Source organism: Vigna unguiculata, chromosome 11 (assembly GCF_004118075.2).
Source record: "Vigna unguiculata cultivar IT97K-499-35 chromosome 11, ASM411807v1, whole genome shotgun sequence".
Taxonomy (NCBI): domain Eukaryota; kingdom Viridiplantae; phylum Streptophyta; class Magnoliopsida; order Fabales; family Fabaceae; genus Vigna; species Vigna unguiculata.
The window spans coordinates 39,157,310-39,181,145 of NC_040289.1; the positions used below are offsets into that span (position 1 = coordinate 39,157,310).

General features: G+C 33.7%; 2 protein-coding genes across 3 annotated transcripts; both read left to right on the forward strand.

Annotated features, from left to right (window-relative positions):
• Window positions 1-430: 430 nt before the first annotated feature.
• Window positions 431-4,046, forward strand: LOC114169841 (GTP-binding protein BRASSINAZOLE INSENSITIVE PALE GREEN 2, chloroplastic). Of its 2 annotated transcripts, XM_028055168.1 has the most exons (4): window positions 432-562; window positions 850-2,172; window positions 2,335-2,502; window positions 3,455-4,046. In XM_028055168.1, exons 2-4 carry the CDS (start codon window positions 931-933, stop codon window positions 3,815-3,817), a joined length of 1,773 nt encoding a protein of 590 aa, XP_027910969.1. In that variant the 5' UTR covers window positions 432-562; window positions 850-930; the 3' UTR covers window positions 3,818-4,046. The 2 variants fall into 2 exon arrangements, with proteins under 2 accessions (XP_027910968.1, XP_027910969.1); XM_028055167.1 differs by having other exon boundaries at window positions 431-2,172.
• Window positions 4,047-6,182: 2,136 nt separating this feature from the next.
• On the forward strand, window positions 6,183-23,818 carry LOC114168377 (MAP3K epsilon protein kinase 1-like). Its single transcript, XM_028053162.1, has 25 exons — window positions 6,183-6,202; window positions 6,406-6,552; window positions 7,153-7,287; window positions 8,677-8,697; window positions 9,423-9,496; window positions 9,608-9,698; window positions 9,785-9,868; window positions 11,053-11,154; window positions 11,544-11,675; window positions 12,069-12,140; window positions 12,409-12,512; window positions 13,314-13,401; window positions 13,477-13,866; window positions 14,406-14,747; window positions 14,834-14,878; window positions 15,875-16,054; window positions 16,167-16,250; window positions 17,498-17,589; window positions 17,688-17,771; window positions 18,734-19,488; window positions 20,161-20,549; window positions 20,631-20,765; window positions 21,142-21,548; window positions 22,682-22,796; window positions 23,363-23,818. Exons 2-25 carry the CDS (start codon window positions 6,493-6,495, stop codon window positions 23,522-23,524), a joined length of 4,143 nt encoding a protein of 1,380 aa, XP_027908963.1. The 5' UTR covers window positions 6,183-6,202; window positions 6,406-6,492; the 3' UTR covers window positions 23,525-23,818.
• The last annotated feature ends 18 nt before the right edge of the window (window positions 23,819-23,836 follow it).

Consider the following 23,836-nt stretch of genomic DNA (forward strand, 5'->3'; position numbering starts at 1 on the left):
CAATTTAAGAGTAAAACTACACCAACTGATAATTGACAAGTTTATTCTTAGTTGATAAAATTAATTATTAATTGATAAGTTTTTAAAAGTTTTGAAATTATGAACCAGTTGATTGAATTAAAATCACTAGTTGGTAGATCATGCATGAACTAGTTTATTCTTTTCTATTCTTTCTGCGTTTATTTTTAACTAAACTCCTATCAATTTCACTATATTTATCTTTATTATTTCTGCACCCACCTATTTGTTTTCATATTTTTTTTCTTTCTAATAAATTTACTCTCCTATTCAAATTTGAATTTTGTACAGAATTTTTAAAGTTATTCCTATGTTATAATTTTGAAGACTTTGATATATTTTAAAATATATTTACGTTTTCTAATATATCAAAATTAGACAAAAACCCAACCTCTAACTCTCTGTCAAGACTTTTAAAATCAGGGTTTTTCCTCTTAAACACACTCCTTTGGCCTCTCATGTTACAGAAGTTGAGAATGTCAACTATAGAGATAAATGGGATTTTTTTCGCAGGCTTTTACGGCAACTTCGCTGAGAGGAATCGGTGTGCGGATGCTTTTTCCTGAACTTGGACCTTCTTTCCAATTCGTGTTTATGCATTAACAGTTTAGTTAATTGCATTTGTTTTTCTGTTGCACGCACGCCATCTGTTTGATTAAATTAAATGCATTTCTTCTCATCACCACACTATATTTTTCTTTTCCAAATTCATTGCTAACCGGAAACTGGTGGTTTCACTTTCAGTGCACCTCATTCAATTGAAATTTTTTAGCATTAACCTGGTGGTTAATTTTACATAGCTAATATGTTTGATTTGTTCTAAGGATACAGCTGAATAGTGAAGTATTATAAAGAGTGGATGAGACATTTGGAACTGGCGCGCGAGATTATTTGGAGAAACAACATTTAGAAATGATTGTAGCAGCGCGAAAACTCTCCTCTTCAAATATTAAACCACTCTTTTATCTATCGTTTCTTTGTGAATGCAGAAACCATTTCCACTCAAATGTCTCTTCGACCTTAATACCTTACTCAAAAACCCGTCTCCGGAACTCCACAAAATTTTCATCTCAGTCGTGGGTTAATTTGTTTAGGTTTTGCTCTTCACATCATGCAGATTCAGCTACAAAACAGAATTTACCCCTCTGCCGTGAAGGTAATTATGATGATGTCAATTCCCAATCTCTTCGTGTTTGCCCTGGCTGTGGGGTTCATATGCAAGATTCAAATCCAAAGCACCCCGGTTATTTTATCAAACCATCAGAGAAGGACTTCAATTATAGACTGTATAACAATCTGGAACCCGTTGCACAAGAGCCTGAGTTCTCCAACTCTGTTAAAAAGGGGTTTGTTATTGAACCAGAAAAGCTTAATGGTGATGATGTGGGCTTGATTAAGAAACCAGAGAAGCCTGTGGTCTGTGCACGCTGTCATTCGTTAAGGCACTATGGGAAGGTGAAGGATCCTACTGTGGAAAACTTGCTACCTGATTTTGACTTTGATCACACTGTGGGTAGGAAGTTGGCATCAACAAGTGGGACCCGGTCTGTGGTGCTGATGGTTGTGGACGTAGTGGATTTTGAGGGGTCGTTTCCAAGGAAGGTTGCAAAGTTGGTTTCTAAGACAATTGAGGATTATTCTGCTGCATGGAAGCAGGGTAAGTCAGGGAATGTGCCTAGAGTTGTGCTTGTGGTGACAAAGATAGACTTGTTGCCTAGCTCGTTGTCACCAACAAGGTTGGAGCATTGGATTAGGCAGAGAGCAAGAGATGGTGGGATTAATAAGATTACTAGTTTGCACATGGTGAGTGCACTCAGGGATTGGGGACTGAAGAATCTTGTGGATAATGTAGTTGATCTGGCTGGACCTAGGGGTAATGTGTGGGCTGTTGGGGCACAAAATGCAGGGAAGAGTACTTTGATAAACTCTATAGGGAAGTATGCTGGAGGGAAGATTACACATCTGACTGAAGCACCTGTGCCAGGGACTACACTAGGAATTGTTAGAGTGGAGGGTGTTCTTCCAAGTCAAGCAAAACTGTTTGATACACCCGGCCTTCTTCATCCTTACCAGATTACATCGAGGTTGATGAGGGATGAGCAAAAGCTTGTTCATATAGGAAAGGAATTGAAACCAAGGACATACAGAATTAAGGTTAGTGCACTGAAATTAATTTATGGGGATTTATTTTTGTTGTTAATATAAGTACGCTAACTTGCATTATGGTGTGTAAGTGTTTTTTTTTTTTTATCTTTTGTCTATTGATAAAACCTGATGTATTTCGTTTTTTTTTTTGCCAATTTATTGCTTTGGTAGGCTGGCCATTCAGTTCACATAGCTGGTCTAATGAGATTGGATATAGAAGACACATCCCTGGATTCTGTTTATGTCACAGTGTGGGCTTCTCCTTATCTTCCACTGCATATGGGTAAAATAGAAAATGCTTCTAAATTGTTCCAATATCATTTTGGCCAACAGTTACAGGTATTATCTTTACTCATTTTATTGAATACTTACTCTGCAACTCCTTGTCCATTAGGCTTATAGCTGATTGTAGAGTATCTTCTCAACGTATTTTCTGTTGTTTCATCTAGTTGAAAAGTTTGAGGGCTTCTTCTCCTTGGCCACGAAACCCTTAAAGCATTTAGTTCCATAATACAATATCTCGCTCGATGCTTTCCATAAAAGCTTTGATAATCTTTCAAGCCTATACATGTAGTGCACATATTAACCAATAAACTATCAACAGACACAAAAACTTCCGAACTAGCTGTTTCAGCATAATTTGCTTCCATTGATCAAAGATAGCGTTATAAAACAATTGAATTCCAAAATTTATAAAACAATGCCAAGATCAATATAACCAAAATATGAGTAAGTAATTTCAGATATGGTAACAATAGTGTGCCGAAAACCATGGCAATAAAAGATGAACAATATGGATGGTTAGCTGTGAGTCAAGTGAGAGAGAAAGAGATATTTTTAAACCAGGGAAAATGTGAGAGAAGAAGTATCATGTTTCTTTTTAAATTGTTTAGTTTTGGGACATTATTCACCCTAGTTTTTGTCTTGGACTGTTATTATATATTTTTTAGTTTGATCACTGTTCGCCCAACCAAAATTGGTGTGTCAGTGGCTTTTAAAATGACCTTGAAATATGTTAGTCGTGTTTAATTAACCTGGTCAAGATATTTAATAGCATTTCTCTCTTCTGTTTTCAATCCACACATGGTTTGGTAATGCTCTTAATAAATTTAGTGGAACAATTTTCAGAGAATTACCAATAAACTTAAGTAAGATCTAGATGGAGTCGCTATAATATGCTTAAGGTGAAGTTTTATATCCAAGCAAAATGTACCTAGACCTATATGTAACAGGTTTAAAGAAAAATACACTTCATTCTTGTATAACACATTGTGAATTGTTCCTTGTGCAGCCACCAATTGGAGAAAAACGAGTACAAGAACTGGGGAATTGGGTAAGAACGGAGTTCCATGTTAGCGGGAACAGTTGGGAGTCAAGTTCAGTAGACATTGCTGCTGCTGGACTCGGGTGGTTTGCCATTGGACTTAAAGGAGATGCAGGGTTAGGTGTTTGGACTTATGAAGGAGTTGATGTTGTTCTTCGCAATTCTTTAATACCCTATAGATCACATATTTTTGAAGTTGCAGGATTTACAGTATCCAAGATTGTTTCCCAGTCCGACCAAACTTTAAACAAGTCAAAGGAACGAAATAACAAAAAGCCAAAAAACCAGTTTGTTGAATCACCTCTTTTGACTTCTGATAGAGTCATATAATAGTGGTGTCATTTTGATCTCTGATGGAGTCATGTAATAGTGGTGTGAGTTTGGGAGAACAAAAAGATAATTGAATATCATGGCATTTAGTTTTCTATACTGGTGATGATGTGGGTTTAGTTTATTTAATATTTTATGTTGCATTTTGTTTTCCTTCCGGGTTTGTTACAAAATGAGTTTGTAATTCAAACAAGTCTCGTCCGATAATTCAAATTTTATTTTTATTTTTTGAATTGGATCCTAAATGTTAATACGATTGAACTCCAATAAACATATATCAATGTAACTGGGTTTCTGAACGTCCTAACATAGACTTTTTAAGTAGGTTTATTTTTTATCTTGAAATAACGGTCGCTATGGTTGGAATAAAAGTGGAAATTAGGACCCAGAGAAATCTTTACAAAACTTTATAATATATTTTGCTTTGAACATGTTTAATAATATATGAAATTTGATTGAATTAAGAAACAATTTTATGTTAACTAGTAACCAGTGACTATCATGTAAAATTCACATAACAATAAGGTTGACTATCATGTAAAATTCATATAACAACAAGGTTGATAATCAAATTTTGACAACTTTCTTTTATATAGGTGATATTTTTTAATTGGTTTTAAAATATAGAAAAATAAGAAAAAAGAAAATGGGAGACCATTTAAAAAATGACACATCAAATTATAAAAGAAAGTTGTCAAAATTTAATTGTTAAAAATTTATTTTTCTAATAATAAATAGTGTGCTCAAAGAAAAGAAGAATGAGAATAGGAAAGATGGAAAAAGGTTTGTTTGATGACATATAAATTACAAGAAAATAATTTCTCTCTATATATAGCCAATCCTATGAGTTTACTGTTCAATATCTGTTAATAATAAGATGGAGAAAGGTTAAATGTTTGAGAACTATTTGACAATTTATATAAAGGTAAATAGTCTTAACAAAAGTTAATTTTTATGTTTGTAAAAGAAAAAGAAAGTAAATAATTATGATTGGTAGTGTCAAATAGTAGTGTAAAAAAAAATGGTGTGGGTGTCCTAATAAGATTTACCTTTCATCTTTTTTCTTTTTCTTTTTTCTCTTCATTCAAACAATTTTTTGTTCAATCCAATCAAAAAATTAAATTAATCATTTATTCAAGAAGTGGTCCTCTATTTAAGTATGAGAGATATGATGTTTCGTAATTTATTTTCTTTGTCTTATAGTAAACGTCTCTTTTTCGTCCTCTATTTTTTTAAATATCAATGAAAAATGATACCCTTCCTAAAATAAAAATAATACTTGAATAGTAAAATATATTTTGGTTTATCTAACTTTATGTATTTATAGTGAAATTGATTTCATCACTCCAGTAACATGTATTTTATTTTATTATTTTTTGTATATATTACAAATTATTTTTATTCAAGTCTAGGTAGTAGGACCTTATTGTTGTATATGATACATTTTCATGCCCCTTATTGAAGAAAGAAAATAAAAATATCCTCTTAAAGGTGACATGGTCAATAAAAGAAAAATCTAATACATTACTCACACAGACGAGTCTTGAGAATCCATAACTAGAAATAACTTTCCTGTAACTCATACAGATGTAGATAAATATATCTGAATTTACACTTCTACTTTATATATAGTCTATTATTTATTTTTAAGGTTTTATTTATAATTTTTTTTTGTAATTTCGTTTTGTGACTTAAAGTTCCACTAATTTTTTATGTACTATTTTGTTAATTTTATTAATTATTATCTTAATATGATGATGTTTAGTCATGAATACTTGAATCATTTAGAATTTATTAGCGTGCTCTTATATTTATTTCCATATTATCATTTAAATATTTTTTCTTACTTTTTTACAGAAAAAATCTTCATATATTTATACAGGATAAATATAATAATTTCTGTTCTGTTTGTTTATAATCATAATTTGCAACTTCCTAGTTGTTTTTATGTGTAAGAATGAAAACTCTCGCTTTTTGCGTTCTGATTTGGTAATAAATTGTTTTTTTTTCATTAATAAAATGATTATAGTAACACAAAAAACAATTATATTTTAAGAAAACACTAACCATGAAATGAAAATATAAATGAATACAACTACTAGAGGTACTAAAAATCAATTTAATAATTTTTACATCATATAAAAAAACCTCTGCAAAATTTGCAACAACCAATTTTTGTATAAAACTAAAGTGGTAAGTTGAAGTATTTTTGAAAGTATATTACTTAAGAGACTAAAACACAAAATGTGAGTTACAGAAACTACACATAATGGTAAAAGGAAAAAGGAAAAGTTTGTGTTTGTTAATATGAATTGTGAAAAAGCAAAGGAAAAAGAAAGAAAAGTTAGGAAACGTTGCAGGTCTTGACATCACATTGCCAGCTAGGTAATGTGAGAAAGAAAGAGAAAGAGATAGGAATTTGGACATTCCATTCCAATTTGACCATTCTTCACAACAAAATCCATTTTTCTTTAACCCAAACCCTTCTAGTCTCTCTTTCTTCACTTCTTTTTTCTTCATTTATATTTATTTATTGACACTCTTTTTTTAATTTTATATCTCTCATTATTAACTGATTAATTTATTAGCCAAATCGGAGCGTTCCTTCTCCGGCGATTCCATGTTCCGTTTCTAGGGTTTGCGTTCTGCGATCGCCGCTCGCCGCACTCGCAGAGATGTCGCGCCAGACGACGACGACGGCCTTCACTAAATCGAAGACTCTCGACAATAAATATGTACGCCATTTCCCCCCTTCACTCTCATTCGATGATTGGTTGTTCTTCGATCTCCACTTTTTTTTTGTCGTAATGCTGCTGTTGCTGAAGATCGATTGGTGGAAGCTTTAGCCAGCTGTGTGGGATGAGCTGTGTGGGATGATGTGATTGTTGTGAATTTGTGAAGTTAAAGGAAGTTGGATAATTGTTTGTTGTTAGTGTAGTGTAGTACAATGTGATGGGGTGGTGGCTGGTACTGGTGCTGGGTTGGGCTGGATGGAGTGTTAGGTGCAGGATAATGTTGGATCAAATGAAAATACTAGTGGTGCTTAGTGTATTCCCGGAAGTGGTGATGCTGATGATGTATTGATGTTGGAATTCGTCCCGGAGAATTATTATTATTATAACTTTATTATTGCTGTCTGGCATTTTATTTTACTCTTTTTGGATTTGTGGTTTTGCTTGCAAGGGGTAGGAAATTCATGCTGTAATGCTGAACTTCATTTGCAAATATTTGGAAATCTTGTCTTGTTTCTAGTTTTGAAATTTCATATGGTATTGGATCATAAAATAGCTTAACTTTTTAGTGGCTGATGATTTTATATGTGAGATTTGGAGCAGATGCTGGGAGATGAGATTGGGAAAGGAGCTTATGGGCGAGTTTACAAAGGTTTGGACCTGGAGAATGGAGATTTTGTTGCCATTAAACAAGTTTCTTTGGAGAATATTGCTCAGGAGGATCTCAACATCATCATGGTATGTAACGTGTATAATTTTCCCCTCCCTTTTGAGTTTTAACTTTCATGTTAGCTATCAACTATCAATGGGAAAGTATTGAGACTTATATCCTACGCTGCATGGATTTGGGTAAGGTACTGGGTACGATTATGGGTGTGAGAAATGGTCATTTAGAACAAATCTTTAGTACAGGTATGGTGCTGTGTGTTTGAGTCTTTAAATGCATCTTCTGCTTTCACACTGATTGATTGGGCACTAAGCATTATCTCCCTTTGTTGCACATTATGCGTTAGTAATGGGTAATGGTAAAACAGATAGCAAAGTGCATGTGTGTATACACAACACAAATAGCATTCTTTAGGTATATTAATGTATTTTTTGTTTTTTGTTTTTTTTTTCTGCTTTCTTATCTATTTATGAATTATTAGTTGTTTTTCTTAGCTTTTCTATTATTTTTACGTATATGAATGTATATTGTTAGATATTGTTAGTTACAATATCTTATGTTAGTTACAATATTATGTGTATTTGGGCTTAGTCCATATTTTCCTTCATTATTCTTCATTATAAATATATTACATTATGTGTATTTTCTACACAAGGGGAATTAACCCTATACGTAGTTTTTACTATTTTCACACATATAAATATACTTATATATTTTAGAAAGGATTTTAGAATCTGTGTTAATCTTTTTATCTACCCTTTCGACCCTCTAGTTTGACAGTGTTGCATTTAGCTTTATTTTTAGTATTAGTATAACATCTTGGCTAAAAGAAGAAATTCATTAAGCAGAAAAAAATACAAGTAATGATTCTCCGTATCCCTTACAGAAGATATTCAACTATTAAGAAAGAGAAAAAAAACATTAACAGAGCAAAGCTGCTCAGTCCCTCTGCATCTTTGTTGAGGAACTGCTTTGAAAATAGAAGGCAGTTACCTAATCTTATCCCTTATACTGTACAGTTAGTGGTGTGGGGATGCTCAGTATCAATTTTTGTAATCAGTGTAGATAAGCTAATTCTCATTGTTGTCTATTATCTGATCTGCCCACTACAATCAGCAGCTTTCACTAAAATAGTTTTAGTCATACTTGTTTTATACTCTAAGTTGCTCTGCCGGATACTATCATAGATTGTATGTTGCCATAAATAAATTACTTCTTCAGTTTTGCCAGACAACAAAAATTAGGGCACACTCATCATTGGGTTCGTGGGCTTTTCCACTCATATGACTGACCTTCTCTTGGATCATTTCTCTTTATGTGTGACTTTTGCTTGGACACTTGACTGACCTTCTCTTGGATCATTTCTCTTTATGTTGTTCATAATTGATATTTCCTTATCTCCATTCACTAATCTGGTTGTTGTTTTGTCTGTGATTATGCTGTCATTTGATGGATACCAGCAAGAGATTGATTTGTTAAAGGTACTTCTATTCCTCAATATTGGATTAGATTTTTGGATTACATTATAAATTAGATTTTTATTTTGCTCAATAACTGTCATGTTGTTATTTGCTCCATTTCTTTGTAGTGTATATTGTTTGTGTAAGCATTAGGCTATGATATTAATGGCATGCTACAGATGTTCTTGCATTAAAATATACTCTTAAACTAATATGACTTGAATTGGACCAAAAGGAACGTGGTCTCCTTGCCTGGCTTGGGAAAATTAGTTATTAATTGATGTTATATACAATTTCCTTACTTATATGTGCCCCAAACCATGCATGTTCTCGAACATGAATTAAGGAAAAAGCTTTGTGCCAAAACCTTGGATATGGGGAATCACAAAGTTCTCCCAAAAAGTGGGTGGAGAAACCATAGACAATTGAAGTGAAGTTGAATGTTTGTAAATGTATAGTGTAGTTACTGTTATGGCTGTGATAGCAGGGAGAGAGGACTGCAAGAGATTAAACATGACCTTTATGCGCTGGTTGTAGTGTGCAGTTGGAGGTGCCATAACAAGAGGTGGCACGTTGTGATTCATTCTATTATGCTATCTTTTTATGTTTGGTGATGCTGTAAAATGAACAGTTCATTGGCTTAATCTTGGGAATTATACAAAAAAGCTTGGGGTTCTGAGCACATTTGGATTGTCTTCAGTGATATTATATGATGTCATGTTTTTTAAATGATTATTATTTTTCAGAATCTGAACCACAAAAACATTGTAAAGTATCTTGGATCTTCTAAGACAAAAAGTCACCTGCACATAGTTCTTGAGTAAGTGGGTTCTACTCTTTCATAACATTAAATGATTTAATCATAGCATCATTCAAAGGGTAATCAGTGGAGTTAATAGATTCGGTTTCATGCTCTTTTGCCGTATCATAGGTATGTAGAAAATGGCTCGCTTGCAAATATTATCAAGCCAAATAAATTTGGACCTTTTCCGGAATCATTGGTTGCAGTATATATAGCCCAGGTTAGTAGGTGTAGGACTACTCATTGAGGCTTTTTCTAGTATGTGATTTTTTTTTTGTATACTAAATATATTATGTTATGAGATAGGTGTTGGAAGGTTTGGTTTATCTTCATGAACAAGGTGTTATTCATCGAGATATTAAGGGTGCAAACATACTGACAACGAAGGAGGCAAGCTTTCTAATTTTATGTTCTTGTTATAATATTTCTGGTTATGCAGAAGATTTTTCTTATCATATAATCTTTCCTTTTATTTGGACCTAAATTAATTGTATCTGGATGTATTGGTGTTAGTAATCTAAAATCAATGTTTAGCCATGTTGATCACTGAAGTTTTGTTTTAAGAATCTAATTATATTTTTCAACATTATTTTTATGCTTAATGATATACTACATTCATTTTTGCTTTATTTTTAAAGCGTTGTCTCTTTTGTGCTTCTTTTCTCTGCTGAAAGTTGTGTGTTATGTTCACGTTATCTTAGAATACTCTGTTTTTCCTTTATAATTATAAAGATTCTTAACTATTTTTGCTTTTGTTGCTGCTTGTTCAGTTAGTTGAACTGCTTTACCAAGCAATTCAGAAATTTTGTAGTGAATCAATTTTGAATTTAGAATATAATCTTTCTAAAATAAGGAAGCGGAAATTAGTAGACAAAGAAGTCTGTTTCTTGAATATTTATTTTGAGCATTATTATTGTGTTACTTATTTTGCATTTAGTTCATTACCCTTTATCTTATATGCAATTTTAATTGAAAGAAAGAAAACTCATGAAGATGAAAAGAGGAAAAGTATGAAGAACAAAGAACATATGTCATCCTCCTTAATATAAGATGGGAAAGGACTGCACTGCTCTCCCACACTGACTCTTTTCTACAGTTCCCATTTTGTCTCTATTTTTCTCTACCTCTGTTTTGTCTTTGTTAAGGATTCTGTTGTATCTTTTAACCTTTTTGAATTTTTTTCTCTAAAGTGAGGAGGTATAACCATTGACTGAATACTTGGTGATTTAGACTGAGTTGACATTGATTGAATAATTAGTGACTGAGATTGAATTAACTACATAGTTTGTTGTATATGTGCATCTGTTGATCACCATCTCAAATTTTTTCCATTCAATGGCTGCAAATTCTTACCCTGTAAAGTGAAGGATTCACTCCAACCTTTTGGACTTCCATCTGTAATAAAATTTCTTCTAATTTTGTATTACAGTATTAGCATGAGTTTTCTTTAATGACACACTCTAGATCTTGTCATATTTTTTGTCTAGTTTTCTGTTTATATTACATTGTTTTTCTCTTAAATTTGGAAATTTTCTTTATTTCTTAACTAATTACATTCTAATTTCTGCTTTCAGGGTCTTGTGAAATTAGCTGATTTTGGTGTTGCTACAAAACTAACAGAGGCAGATGTTAACACTCATTCAGTTGTTGGAACACCCTACTGGATGGCCCCTGAGGTATTAATTGTTTGATGTTCTTTTGCTAAATCATTTACTTAGAACGTTTAGTTAGTGCCTTGTTCAAATTGTTTTTTAACACTAGAATGATATTAGGAGATTGAGTTCCTTTCTGTTTTTTTGAGCCAATTTGTTGCATTTTTGGCCACTTTGGTATGCTATTTACTTTGTGCGACCACTTCTCCCTCAGATCTACTACCCTTTTGTCATTCTTAGAATGTATTTTATTTTTATTTTAATAAGAAAGGTAGTTTATTTGTTGAGCTTAGCTCCTTGCTTTCATTTTGGAGAACCTAATTAAGTTGATTGTGAATTAAAAAGACTTCTAGTATGTTGTATTATTGTGCTTGATTAGGGTGGTCATTGATAATTTGGTTTTAACTTGTCAGGTTATAGAAATGGCTGGGGTTTGTGCAGCTTCTGACATTTGGAGTGTTGGCTGTACAGTTATTGAGCTTCTTACATGTGTACCTCCTTATTATGATTTGCAGCCTATGCCAGCTCTTTTCCGTATTGTCCAGGTTTGCTATTGTGCTATCATTTACTGTATTTTCAATATATGAAAGTTCCTTAGACTTGAGTTTTGGTTGATTCTAATAAGATGTTTACTATCCTTATTATTAGCCTTTAACAGGGTAATTTACTTGATGCAAAATTGTAGATCAAGATAAGATTAGATTTTGTTTTAGATGATGTCTTAACTGTTTGTGTTTATATAGGTATACATGCTGTAAATCATTAGGAGTGTAATACAGATTTAACAGTTACATTTATCATTTTGCTAGATAGTGACATTTGCATATGATTGTATTAGAAATAAGTTCATAATTGGTGCATTTTGTGTTTTCTTGTGTTCTTGATATGCTTAACTAAAAGAGTATGATTTCATTTATAACCCTTGAGGTTTATCTCAGGATGAGCACCCGCCAATTCCCGATAGCCTTTCACCTGATATTACTGATTTTCTGCTTCAATGCTTTAAGAAGGTAAATTCCATCTTAACTGTTTGTTAGAATATATTTCGTATGCATCTGTTGTTTTAGCTTAGATTTTCTGCTATCCTTCTCCTTGTTTTATCTCCACCCTCCTAACATGAATTTGCTTTCTGTTTTATGAATCTTTTAATGTATTGGTCAAATTTTAATTTATCATATCTCTACATTGTAGGTCAGGCAATATAGATACATTATTAATCTGATTTGTAATTGTATCAAATAAAACTTGTTTTCTATGCCATTTTGTTGCACATTTCAGGATTCTAGACAAAGGCCTGATGCTAAAACTCTGCTGTCTCACCCCTGGATTCAAAATTGTAGACGTGTTCTGCAGTCTTCTCTTCGTCATAGTGGAACACTAAGGTAGATTGCGTAACATATAATTTCCTTCATCTTCCAGGAATTATTATTATTGTTGATAACGGTGTGTGACTATTGAAGTTATCATAAGGGAACATACCTGTGCTTTTCCATTCCTCTTTTATTTTGTTGTTGGCTTGGATAATGACCATTAGCATTGATCTTCTTATTCGTCTGGTGCTTTTATGGCCAATCCTTGAGCTAGTTGTTGGAGTTGAGTTATACATAGGTTTTATAGTGTTGTATATTTGTCATATTCTTGGCCAAATCAGAACATCTTAACATCCTTACCTTGGTTGTAATTGTGGTCATTTCTTTATTCTTAACTATATTGAGACAAATATAATCACTGATAGATATTTCAATAACCTCATGACCCTATTAATCATTTGTGAGACATTTAACCATTAGGACAAGAGGTATGGATTAATAATTTATATAAAATTATATTCATTTACTCTTAATCACTAATGATACAAAGTTAACCATATTTATACTGGGTGGAGAACTCCAGCAGTTCGTATATCATCACTCCCTTTTTTCCTGCATTGGTAATCCGTATTGCATAGCTGCTGATAACTGGAGTGTTACACATTGGATTTGTATTATATATGCAGTGTTCACTTCCAATTTGTGGAGGTACTTCTGAGGATGAATTTTCTCTACTGAAAGAATTGGGTGTTTATTGATTCTACAATTTATTTACTGTTTTTTTTTCATTTGAATTGTTGTAAGGTATCATTTACTTTTAGCTCTATAACTGTTATTTTTTTTTATTTGAACCAATTGTGCTACCACTTGCAGAAATATAGAGGAAGATGATTCTGCAGATGCAGAAGATTCTGGTGGTTATCATAAGAGTGCTTACGAAGGCTCTTCTGTGGAGAAAGAGGTTAGTGTTGATGGGAAGCTCTGAGACTATTTTATTCTATCTATCTTTAGTACCAAAGTAATTTTTTATTTATAGGATTCTGGAAAAGAGCTTTCATCTGCGGCTCCTCAGGGCAGAAAATCTCATGAAGACAATGCTTCAGCTCCTAATTTTTCCAATGAAAGAGCAGAGAATGAAGATCATGTTCCATCAGATCAGGTTCTTACCTTAGCCATTCGTGAGAAGTCACTTCTACAAACTGGATCTAGTAATCTCTCTCCAAATAGAGAAGTTGGTAATTCCGAGGCTACTGGCAGTCATGAAATTTCAAATGAAGAACTTCATGAAGTTATGATGAATGGAGAGGTTGGATCACCACAATCGAGAGGAATCGCTAGTAAGGTTGGAGGAAAAGACAGCTCTGTAAACAATGGTAACAAATCATTTGCTTTTGGGCCAAGAGGTCAAGATAATAGTTCCCTCAAGGTATTTCGTGTTCTTATTAATTGTTTGGAACTTTTTTTGAGCGGTTACTTAGTTACTGTTGATTATTTATTTGTTGTAAATTCCATTTATTGTATTGCTTTTTCTTTTTTAATACAGACACATAGATAAAATTTTATTTTAAAAGCCAAGCATGATCATATTAACTGAGTTGGTTATGCAAATCAGATGACACGCTTGGGCTCCTTGAAAACTAAATATTTGATAAATCCATTTAGAGCTTGGTACATCTTAATTTTTTGTCCTGAAGTGTCTTTAAGTCTTTCTCTTCCCATTCTAATCAGACTGTATTCGTTTTTGTCCAATTTTTTCATGCATTTACTTTTCACTGTACTTTGTGCCCTCTTCAATATCATTAAATGCTTTTTGAACAGTGTAAGTGTTGAGTCCATGATATGAAATCAAGTCAGCTAAGGTTTCTCAAAGAGTCCCTGTTTTTCTTTTAATAGTTGATGCTATAATTCATCACAAGAATATGTCAAAGATGAAATCTAATACAATTGTCTAATTGCCATCTGAAGGCAATGAAGATGCCAACCACTGTGGAAGGAAATGAGCTGAGTAGATTTAGTGACCCACCAGGAGATGCGTGCTTAGATGATTTATTCCATCCATTAGACAAACAACCTGGGGATGTTGCAGCAGAGGCATCCACATCTGCATCCACTTCTCATATGGTTAAAGGTAACACACCTACAACTGATGGTGGGAAAAATGACCTGGCTAAAGAGTTGAGGGCCACAATTGCTCGAAAGCAATGGGAGAAGGAAAGTGAAATTGGACAAGCAAACAATGGTGGGAATCTTTTGCATCGAGTAATGATAGGTGTTCTAAAAGATGATGTGATTGATATAGATGGTTTGGTAAGTTACTCAGTCTTGATATTTAATATTTGTCTATTAAAGTCCTGTGTTATTCTTTTGACTCTCTATTGTCTCTCACTTATCAGGTCTTTGATGAAAAACTTCCTGGAGAGAACCTTTTTCCTTTGCAGGTACCAGGGGTTTTTTCTTCTATGCTCTGAATAACTTATTTTTCCCTTACATAAAGTGGTTTGTTCAATTCATTTTTTGGCATTTCATATATTGTTTTTTCTTGGTTACATGTTACAAAATGTTATCATGTCATGTTCGATTGTTGTTTGGCATTAGCATAACGTTGTATATTGCAAGGTAGAAAATACTCATCTTTCAATATTGGCTCATGTTTGTAAACATTGTACATTATAGTTTAGTTATGGAAGTAATTTCTTGGATATCTTCATTTTTCCATTTTCATTTCATATTAATTTCTGCTGTGTACACCATGAATATGGTTTTGTACTGGGCCATCTTGTGAAACATGGTTCTTCATATCTTTGGGTATATCTTTGGAAAAAGGCAAGAAGAGAATAGACTGGGGAGAGGGAGGGAAAATGCAATTTTCAATTTGCACTAATTCTTTTGATGTCCAACAATGTGTGCTGTTGATGTCAATTATTTTATACTTTACACTTTTTAATTTAGCATTTCCTATTATGGCTTCATAATGTTCTTCTCTCCACTGTTGGATTTTCCTTGTGCATGTTTCGCATTCTAGTGGGCTATACATAATTTTGTAAAGTAATTCAAGTTAAAAAAAAAAATTCAAGTCAGAATTGCATTTTGGCATATTCTTTGAACTCCCAAATCCAAACTATTGAACTTCATAATTTATGTTGCTGTGCTGCTTTAATAATAATCTTAATAAAAAGAAGGAAAACAAGTTTTAGTGAGTTACATGATGATTTCAAATTGTTCTAATTTCTTAGAGCCACCACTTTCTTTTCTGTGTAGCTTTTGTTGGATTCAATGGTTACATTCTATGTTACCCTTGATTTTAGCCTTAGATGTATAAACAATGTCGTTTTGCATGTGAAAGCTGGTTCTCCCTGTAGAAAATTTTGAGCTTGGTTCACCGCTGCTTTATATATTATACTTGCATCTGTGATGTATTTACCACAATGCTGTAGGCTGTTGAGTTCAGCAAATTAGTTGGTTCATTAAAACCAGAGGAATCAGAAGATGTGATTGTGTCTGCATGTCAGAAACTTATTGGTATATTTAATCAACGCCCAGAGCAGAAGATTGTTTTTGTTACCCAGCATGGTTTACTTCCTCTAACAGATTTGCTAGAAGTTCCTAAAACACGTGTATGTGTTGTTCTTCTTGATACTTCGTCTAATATTTTTTCATTATTGATAGGCATGCTGACAATTTAGTAACATGGAAGAAGACATCTTAATGTAAATATAATTATTTCAGGTTATATGTTCTGTGCTTCAGCTTATAAATCAAATAGTTAAAGACAACACTGATTTCCTTGAAAATGCATGTCTTGTTGGATTGGTAAGTACTATATCTGTTTCATGCTCCTCGAATTTTACTTTCCCTTTCCCTGATTAATTTAGTTGAATTCTATATTAAAAATTTGTCTAGTTGATGTTGGGGAGCCTCGATCTATTAATTTGGATTGGTTAGTATTATTACTTTATAAATAATGTAGTATGCTAAAATAATAGTTTATTGGATAATAAATCAGTCAATGGGGAAGCAATTTTGTTGTTGCTCGATTGGATTAAAGGATTATTTAATACAAGAGACACACCTCTAACATCACTATGAATAATATCGAAGATAGTAGAGTTTTAATGGCACAACCCTTTTATGCCATTCTGCAAAATAGATTCGGGAAACCCCTGCAAGAGAAAAAAACACAAGTAAAATGGAGTGGAAACATTCTGCCCACTTTAGTTCCCTTCGTGGTCATGTTCCGTAGCACTTACTCCTACCCAAATCCAGCTCAAGAGAAATTAGCATTGAATAGTAGAGTATTACTCTGTAAGCTGGCTATGAGTAATTAATGTACACAACCAAAAAGAACTGTGCAAAAAAATCAGTCTAGTAGTGCTGAACCTGTTATAATTATAGAAATAAGAAGCAGATCCTATATAATTGAAAGCATATAGATTATATATGTATTATTAGGAATATTTTTATTTATTCCCGTGTCATATCTTTATTACTAAATCTCCTCTATTAGTGGTTTTGATTTCGTTCTCTCAAAGTAAATAAAGCATACGTGTTGTCTAAAACACTGTTTCGGCTCAATATCACTCTTTTTCTTGTAGTTTAACTGAATTAATAAAACAGAGATCAAACATGCACTATGTCGTAACTTGGAGAGCTCTACATAGATCGAATAATTCTAGTTGCTTTTAATTTAATTGATTTGATTGAGCAATTGTGTAATACATATATAGATGCAATTTACAAAGGAAATATATGAGAAACCCGAAATCTAAGTAATGATACTTATTTTCTGCGATGTAGAAATCTCCTAACTGAGAAACCTGGGAAATAAAGCAAGAGTCAACAATATCGATACATATCCATCTCTATGCTATTAAAATCTCTTGAGAAAAGTCGGAAATGAAGCATGAATCAACAATAATCAACAGTTGGGATTTTCGAATATTAAAATTTGGCCAATAAATATAACTACTAGAGTACTGAAACTTGACCATCTTATTTGTGTTGCTGAGCGTTATCAGATATCTCGATTTGGCTATATTTAATGCAAAATTTCATGGCAGATTCCTGCAGTCACAAGCTTTGCAGTACCTGATCGACCTCGAGAGATTCGAATGGAAGCAGCTTATTTTTTACAGCAGCTTTGTCAGTCAAGGTCTGGAATGCATTTTATTTGTTATTGTTATTGTTGTTTTTACCTGGATTTATATTTTGAAAATAAAGTGTAGAATTGATTGTTTTTATTTAATGCAGTTCTTTGACATTACAAATGTTTATTGCTTGCCGTGGAATACCAGTTTTAGTGGGATTTCTTGAGGCCGATTATGCCAAGTACAGGTTAGCTTTTATGTGAATCGTGCTTGTATGGGAGTGCTTGCAATTTACACTAGATTATAGTTTGCAATGCAACGCCAAGATTTGTTCAATTTAAATATTTCAGAAGTGATCTAGATTTGGCTGATTCTTTTTAGGGAAAGACGTTATTAGATGTGGGAGTGATCTTGAAAGGCCACATAAATGTCTTTACATAGTATGGGTCTGATGTGCATGGGTTCCTTGATTAGAATCTCCCATGTTTTGATATAAAATTGTGCTACTTTCTCTATCTGGAGTATACTGTTTGACCTTTTGCCAAGAGCGATGAAATGAGATGTGGGACCTATGTAAAATAGTAGTGTATTCCTAAAAGATCTCTTTGTTTTACAGAAAGTCTTTTTTCTCCCCTGTCAATGTTCCATTGTTCCTAATATAGGATATTCATGTCAACTGAACGACTAGTGGCAAGCTTTGGAGCTTTCACTTCCAGCGTGAGATTACTTTGCATTTTTGTCTTATTTTTTATCTGACAGCCTGATAGAGATAGTAGCCATTTGGCCCTGCAACCAGAGCTCGGATTTGTTGGAGAGCTGACCTTTCACGTTATGTTAAGGCCCTTCTGACAAAGCTGTTCAGTACATTGATCTTCACTGGCACCATTTGACTTAAATATTTCAGAACATTATAGCTTTCACCCTGCTTCAGGCACGAGGGCTTTTGTCTGAGGTCTTTCATAGGGCTTTTAGATTATGTTTGCAGCTCTGATTGATTACTTATTGTTAAGATGACCCAATTGGTTTGGACTATGGTCATATATGACGCAGACAATCCTCTGCCCTTAATTTATTTTGGGAGTGGGGCGAGGTCTGGAATAAATTCTTAGTGATTTCTTCTCATAAATAAATTCTAGCAATCTACATTTGCTCTTACATTTTATTCTTAAAATTTGTATTGTAAACGCTGACTATAAAACTGTGTTTCAGGGAGATGGTTCATCTGGCTATTGATGGCATGTGGCAGGTATTTAAGCTTCAGCAGTCAACTCCTAGAAATGATTTTTGCCGGATAGCTGCTAAGAATGGAATACTTCTCAGGCTTATAAATACTCTTTATAGCTTAAATGAGTCAACTCGACTAGCTTCTAGCTCTGCTGGGGGTGGATTTTCAGTTGATGGTTCAGCTCAACGCCCCCGATCTGGTATCTTGGATCCTACACACCCTTATATTAATCAGAATGAGGCGTTGCTATCTTCAGTAGACCAGCAAGATCCCTCTAAAGTGAGACGTGGAGTCCTTGATCATCACTTAGAACAGTTACATCCTTCATCCTCCAATCCTCGAAGATCATCAGATGCTAACCACTCCATGGATGATGCCATGTCATTAGAGAAGAATTCAACTCAAACACCCAGAGAATCTTCCGTTGGTGCATTGAAAGAGCGAGATGTTGAATCCAGACAACGTATCTCCACTACCAGGGCATCAACTGATAGGCCACCAAAATCAACAGAGCCATCATCAAATGGGTTATCAGTGACAGGAGGTACACACCAGGAACAAGTTAGGCCTCTTCTTAGCTTGTTGGACAAAGAGCCACCATCTGGGCGCTTTTCTGGACAGCTCGAGTATGTACGTCAGATGTCAGGATTAGAAAGACATGAAAGTGTACTCCCTTTATTACATGCATCTGAAAAGAAAACGAATGGGGAACTAGACTTTTTGATGGCAGAATTTGCAGGTAATAATAAGGCTCTATCTGATTCTTTTATGAAGATATTTCAAGACAAATAACAAATTTAAAGGAACTATAAACTCAGTAAAATTTAATTTGAACTTCTCATCATCTTTTTGTACAAATTATGCTTTATTTCAAACTTAATAAATTAGAAGATCCTTCAAACCTTTCTAGTAATATTCATTCTCAATAGGTACAACTACAAAAATTGGTTATTAAGCAAAAATTGGTACAACTACAAAAATTGGTTATTAACTGCTTCATTACTTCTACTTTTTGTAATTGATTGAACTGGACTAAATTATAAGCTTAAGCTTAACTGCAGTAAGTTATTGTCAACTACAAAAGTTCAGTTTATACATTGTTGCTATTTAAAGAAGTCATTTTTTTTTTAATTTATAAATGCATATTGATTTCTAGCTATGCCCTATATATAAATGCATACATACACATACATATGCTAACTAGAGGTAATGGGCCTTACAAGTAAAGGCCCAAATCACTACTCAGAAAGAAAAAGAATCCAACATGTTTCTAGCAAACAAGGATTTAAAGCTTTTTCTGATTATAAAATCTGTTTTGTTAGTAATTTTGTTTTGTTAACTTCTATTCTGGTTTGGTTTGGTTGTCATTTTGTGTTTCTTTATGAATGGCACAGTATTTGTGGTTATGCAGATGTTTCTCAACGCGGAAAGGAAAATGGAAGTCTTGACGCCAGTTCTAGAGTTTCTCATAAAGTCACTCCCAAGAAATTAGGGACTTTCAATTCCAGTGAAGGAGCTGCTTCCACATCTGGGATCGCTTCACAGACGGCATCAGGTGTCCTGTCTGGTTCAGGTGTTCTAAATGCTAGACCAGGTAGTGCTACTTCGTCTGGGCTACTTTCCCACATGGTTTCGTCACTGAATGCAGAAGTTGCCAGAGAATATCTGGAGAAAGTGGCAGATCTTTTGCTTGAGTTTGCGCAAGCTGACACAACAGTGAAATCTTATATGTGTAGCCAAAGCTTGCTCAGTCGTCTTTTCCAGATGTTTAATAGGGTGGAGCCTCCTATTTTGTTGAAGGTGACAAAACACATCTTTTTTTATAGTTCAGCTTATATCCTACTACTTTAGTTTCTGACCATCCACGTATTGGTATTCTAGATACTGAAGTGTATTAATCATCTGTCAACTGATCCAAATTGCTTAGAAAATCTTCAGCGTGCTGAAGCAATAAAATACTTGATACCAAATCTTGAACTCAAAGAAGGATCTCTTGTATCAGAGATACATCACGAGGTGTGTCTTGCTTACCTTACTGTTATCCAAATTGAGTTATATAAAGCATACTTATACATGGCATAATTTTCTGTACAATACTTTCAACTATCATTTGTATTAAGCTCAAAATAAATTTTAGCATTGGTTATGTAGTAACTGCAATTTTCTTTTATTTAAGAACAGAATTCGGTGCAGGAAATACTCTGATTATAGCACATTATGTAGTTGCCTTCTAATTAAGCATATTGTGGGTTTTGGACAAACGTTATTTATTTCATGTCACCTTTGCTTTTGATGGTTTAGATTATCTGTAATTTTTGTTGGTGTTTGTCTTAGTTGGTGTTAGCTATCTAAAACGGGCTTGATCTCATCTTCCATTTTTCTCTTTCTACAGGTCTTGAATGCCCTATTCAATTTATGCAAGATAAATAAGAGAAGACAAGAACAAGCGGCTGAAAATGGAATCATTCCCCATTTAATGCAATTCATTACATCCAATTCTCCCTTGAAACAGTATGCTTTGCCTCTTCTATGTGATATGGCTCATGCATCTCGCAATTCAAGGGAGCAGTTAAGGGCTCATGGTGGTTTGGATGTCTATTTGAACCTTCTTGAGGATGAGCTTTGGTCTGTGACAGCACTAGACTCTATTGCAGTTTGTTTAGCCCATGACAACGATAATAGGAAGGTTGAACAAGCATTGCTGAAAAAGGATGCAGTTCAGAAGCTTGTGAAGTTCTTCCAGTCCTGTCCAGAGCGGCATTTTGTACACATATTGGAGCCATTCCTGAAAATCATCACGTATAGGACTCTATTCTTTTCTCTTCATTTGGTTATGTCCTTGAATACTTTAACTATTTGATCGATCAGTCTTGCACAGATAGGTGATAAACAAAGTTTTAGTGCACCAAAGTTCCTTTTCCTCTTTTGAAGTGGAATAGGTTTCGATGAACAGTTATTTTTCACCTGGCTTTGATGCATAATACAGAAAGAGTTAGGAGTAGGGACTGGGTTATATGTAGAGCTTGATGCTAGAGTCTAGATTAATTATATTTAGTGGAATGTAATTATATGTATAATGGGCACTGCAATATTGCTAACCTCTTATCTTGCACTGTCCCATCCTTTAGGCCAAACAGACATTATACATAGTCACAGACATTATACAAAGTCGGTTGAATGGATGGGTTGAATTTATCTAGCTTGCTTTACGGGTTTTAGGATTCATCATATTTCAAGAGGCCAGGGAGTTCTGAGTAACTTGAATAATGGGTCATCTTTGAAAGTGAAAATGAATTAATGCACTTTTACGTAGTTGCAGGAGCAAAATCCTACAGGATCGCTTCTCTAACTGGATAACAAGCAACGAAAACTTTAACATTGGATAGTTTGGTGTTTTGATGATCCCTGCTTTATACACTGCAACGTCATTATTTATCATTGCTGTCATTGCTACCCGATAGGTTTATTTGTCTAATAATGCTTATGTATTCAATATAAGTTTTAGAGTTCAATTGTCTAATTATATTCCTGAGACATTGTTCTCTAGTCAAGTTGTAACATTATTGGATCCGTATAATCAACCTCTGGGATATAACCCCCCTCCCCTACATCTATGAGACAGTTGAACTCTACAACAAAAAAGTCTGCTATCTATAATATAAGACTCTTTTGTTGTAGAATTCAACTGTCTCATTGAGGTTGTAGGGGCTTGAATTTTTTTCTTTATAAAATTATTTTTTAAAGGAAGAGATCAAAAGTGAAGATATACTCCAAGGAAAGAAAAAATCAAAAGACCAGATACACTATATTCTTTATGTTACGTTTGATGCTGCTGTAGTAGTTGGAATGTTATTTTGTGCTTTCATATTAAAATATTCTCAGTTTCATTTGTATTGGAATTTTTTTTAATCTCTGTGATCATATAACTGCAGAAAATCTTCGAGGATTAATACAACATTGGCTATTAATGGGTTAACGCCGTTGCTCATTGCAAGGCTTGATCATCAGGATGCTATAGCTCGTCTTAATTTACTCAGGCTAATAAAGGTACGGGTTGAAATATGATATTTTTTGTTAATACATGCTAAAATCTCTGGTGAGTAATACCACTCCTTTAACCAGGTTGTGTTGCATGGTCAAGAGATGTCAAAATTTATATTCATCAGAACTAGAAAAAGAAAAACTAAGATGAACAAACCGGCGTAGAGGATTTCATTTGTGGAACTTCAAAAATTCTAACTACAATGCTCACTTAAGTGTGGCTTGGCATACTTAAAAAATTGTTAAATCACATTCTTACTTTATCTAGAACTTCAGATAGTAGAATGGTGATCCAATAAAATCTACTGGAGCTTTAATTAATAATATTGTTCTATCGACACATGTATTTAAGGATATAGTCTTGTGTTAATAAACATTTATTCAAATGTGAGAAACTGCCTTCCTTTCTTTGAATTTTTGATACTTTTATCATTTAAAATTCAGAGGTGATGATGTTTCATTTATAAATGTTGGTCCTGGAAGATTTGTCTAAAGAATAGTGTTAGAATTTATGATAGTTATTCCTGGTACAGCAATAACAGTTACGTAAGTGTTTAAAAATGTTGTTGCAGGCCGTTTATGAGCATCACCCTCAGCCGAAGAAATTGATTGTGGAGAATGATCTACCTGAAAAGCTTCAAAACTTAATAGGGGAACGGAGAGATGGACAAGTGTTGGTTAAACAGATGGCTACCTCATTACTTAAAGCGCTACACATAAACACTGTTTTGTAAATTTAGATTTAAATGCTCATTTTCTTTTGTGTATATTTATCAGTGTACATAACTTTCTCTCTTATTTGGTTTGCTTATTTTCATTCCCTGTTTGGTTGAGTGAAAAGAAAAATAGCATAGGCCGATGTATGTCATTTTCATTCTTGGATAATATTTTAGGGGGTGCCTCATTTTGTCGGCTTCAATGGCCGAAATGTATTTTTTGTTTGTCAACTACAGTATATATAGCTCTTCTAGTACATGGTTACAAGGTGGAAAATTCTCTACCCACTTACTAATCAAACCCTTCTTTCATTCTGGTCTTTGATATTT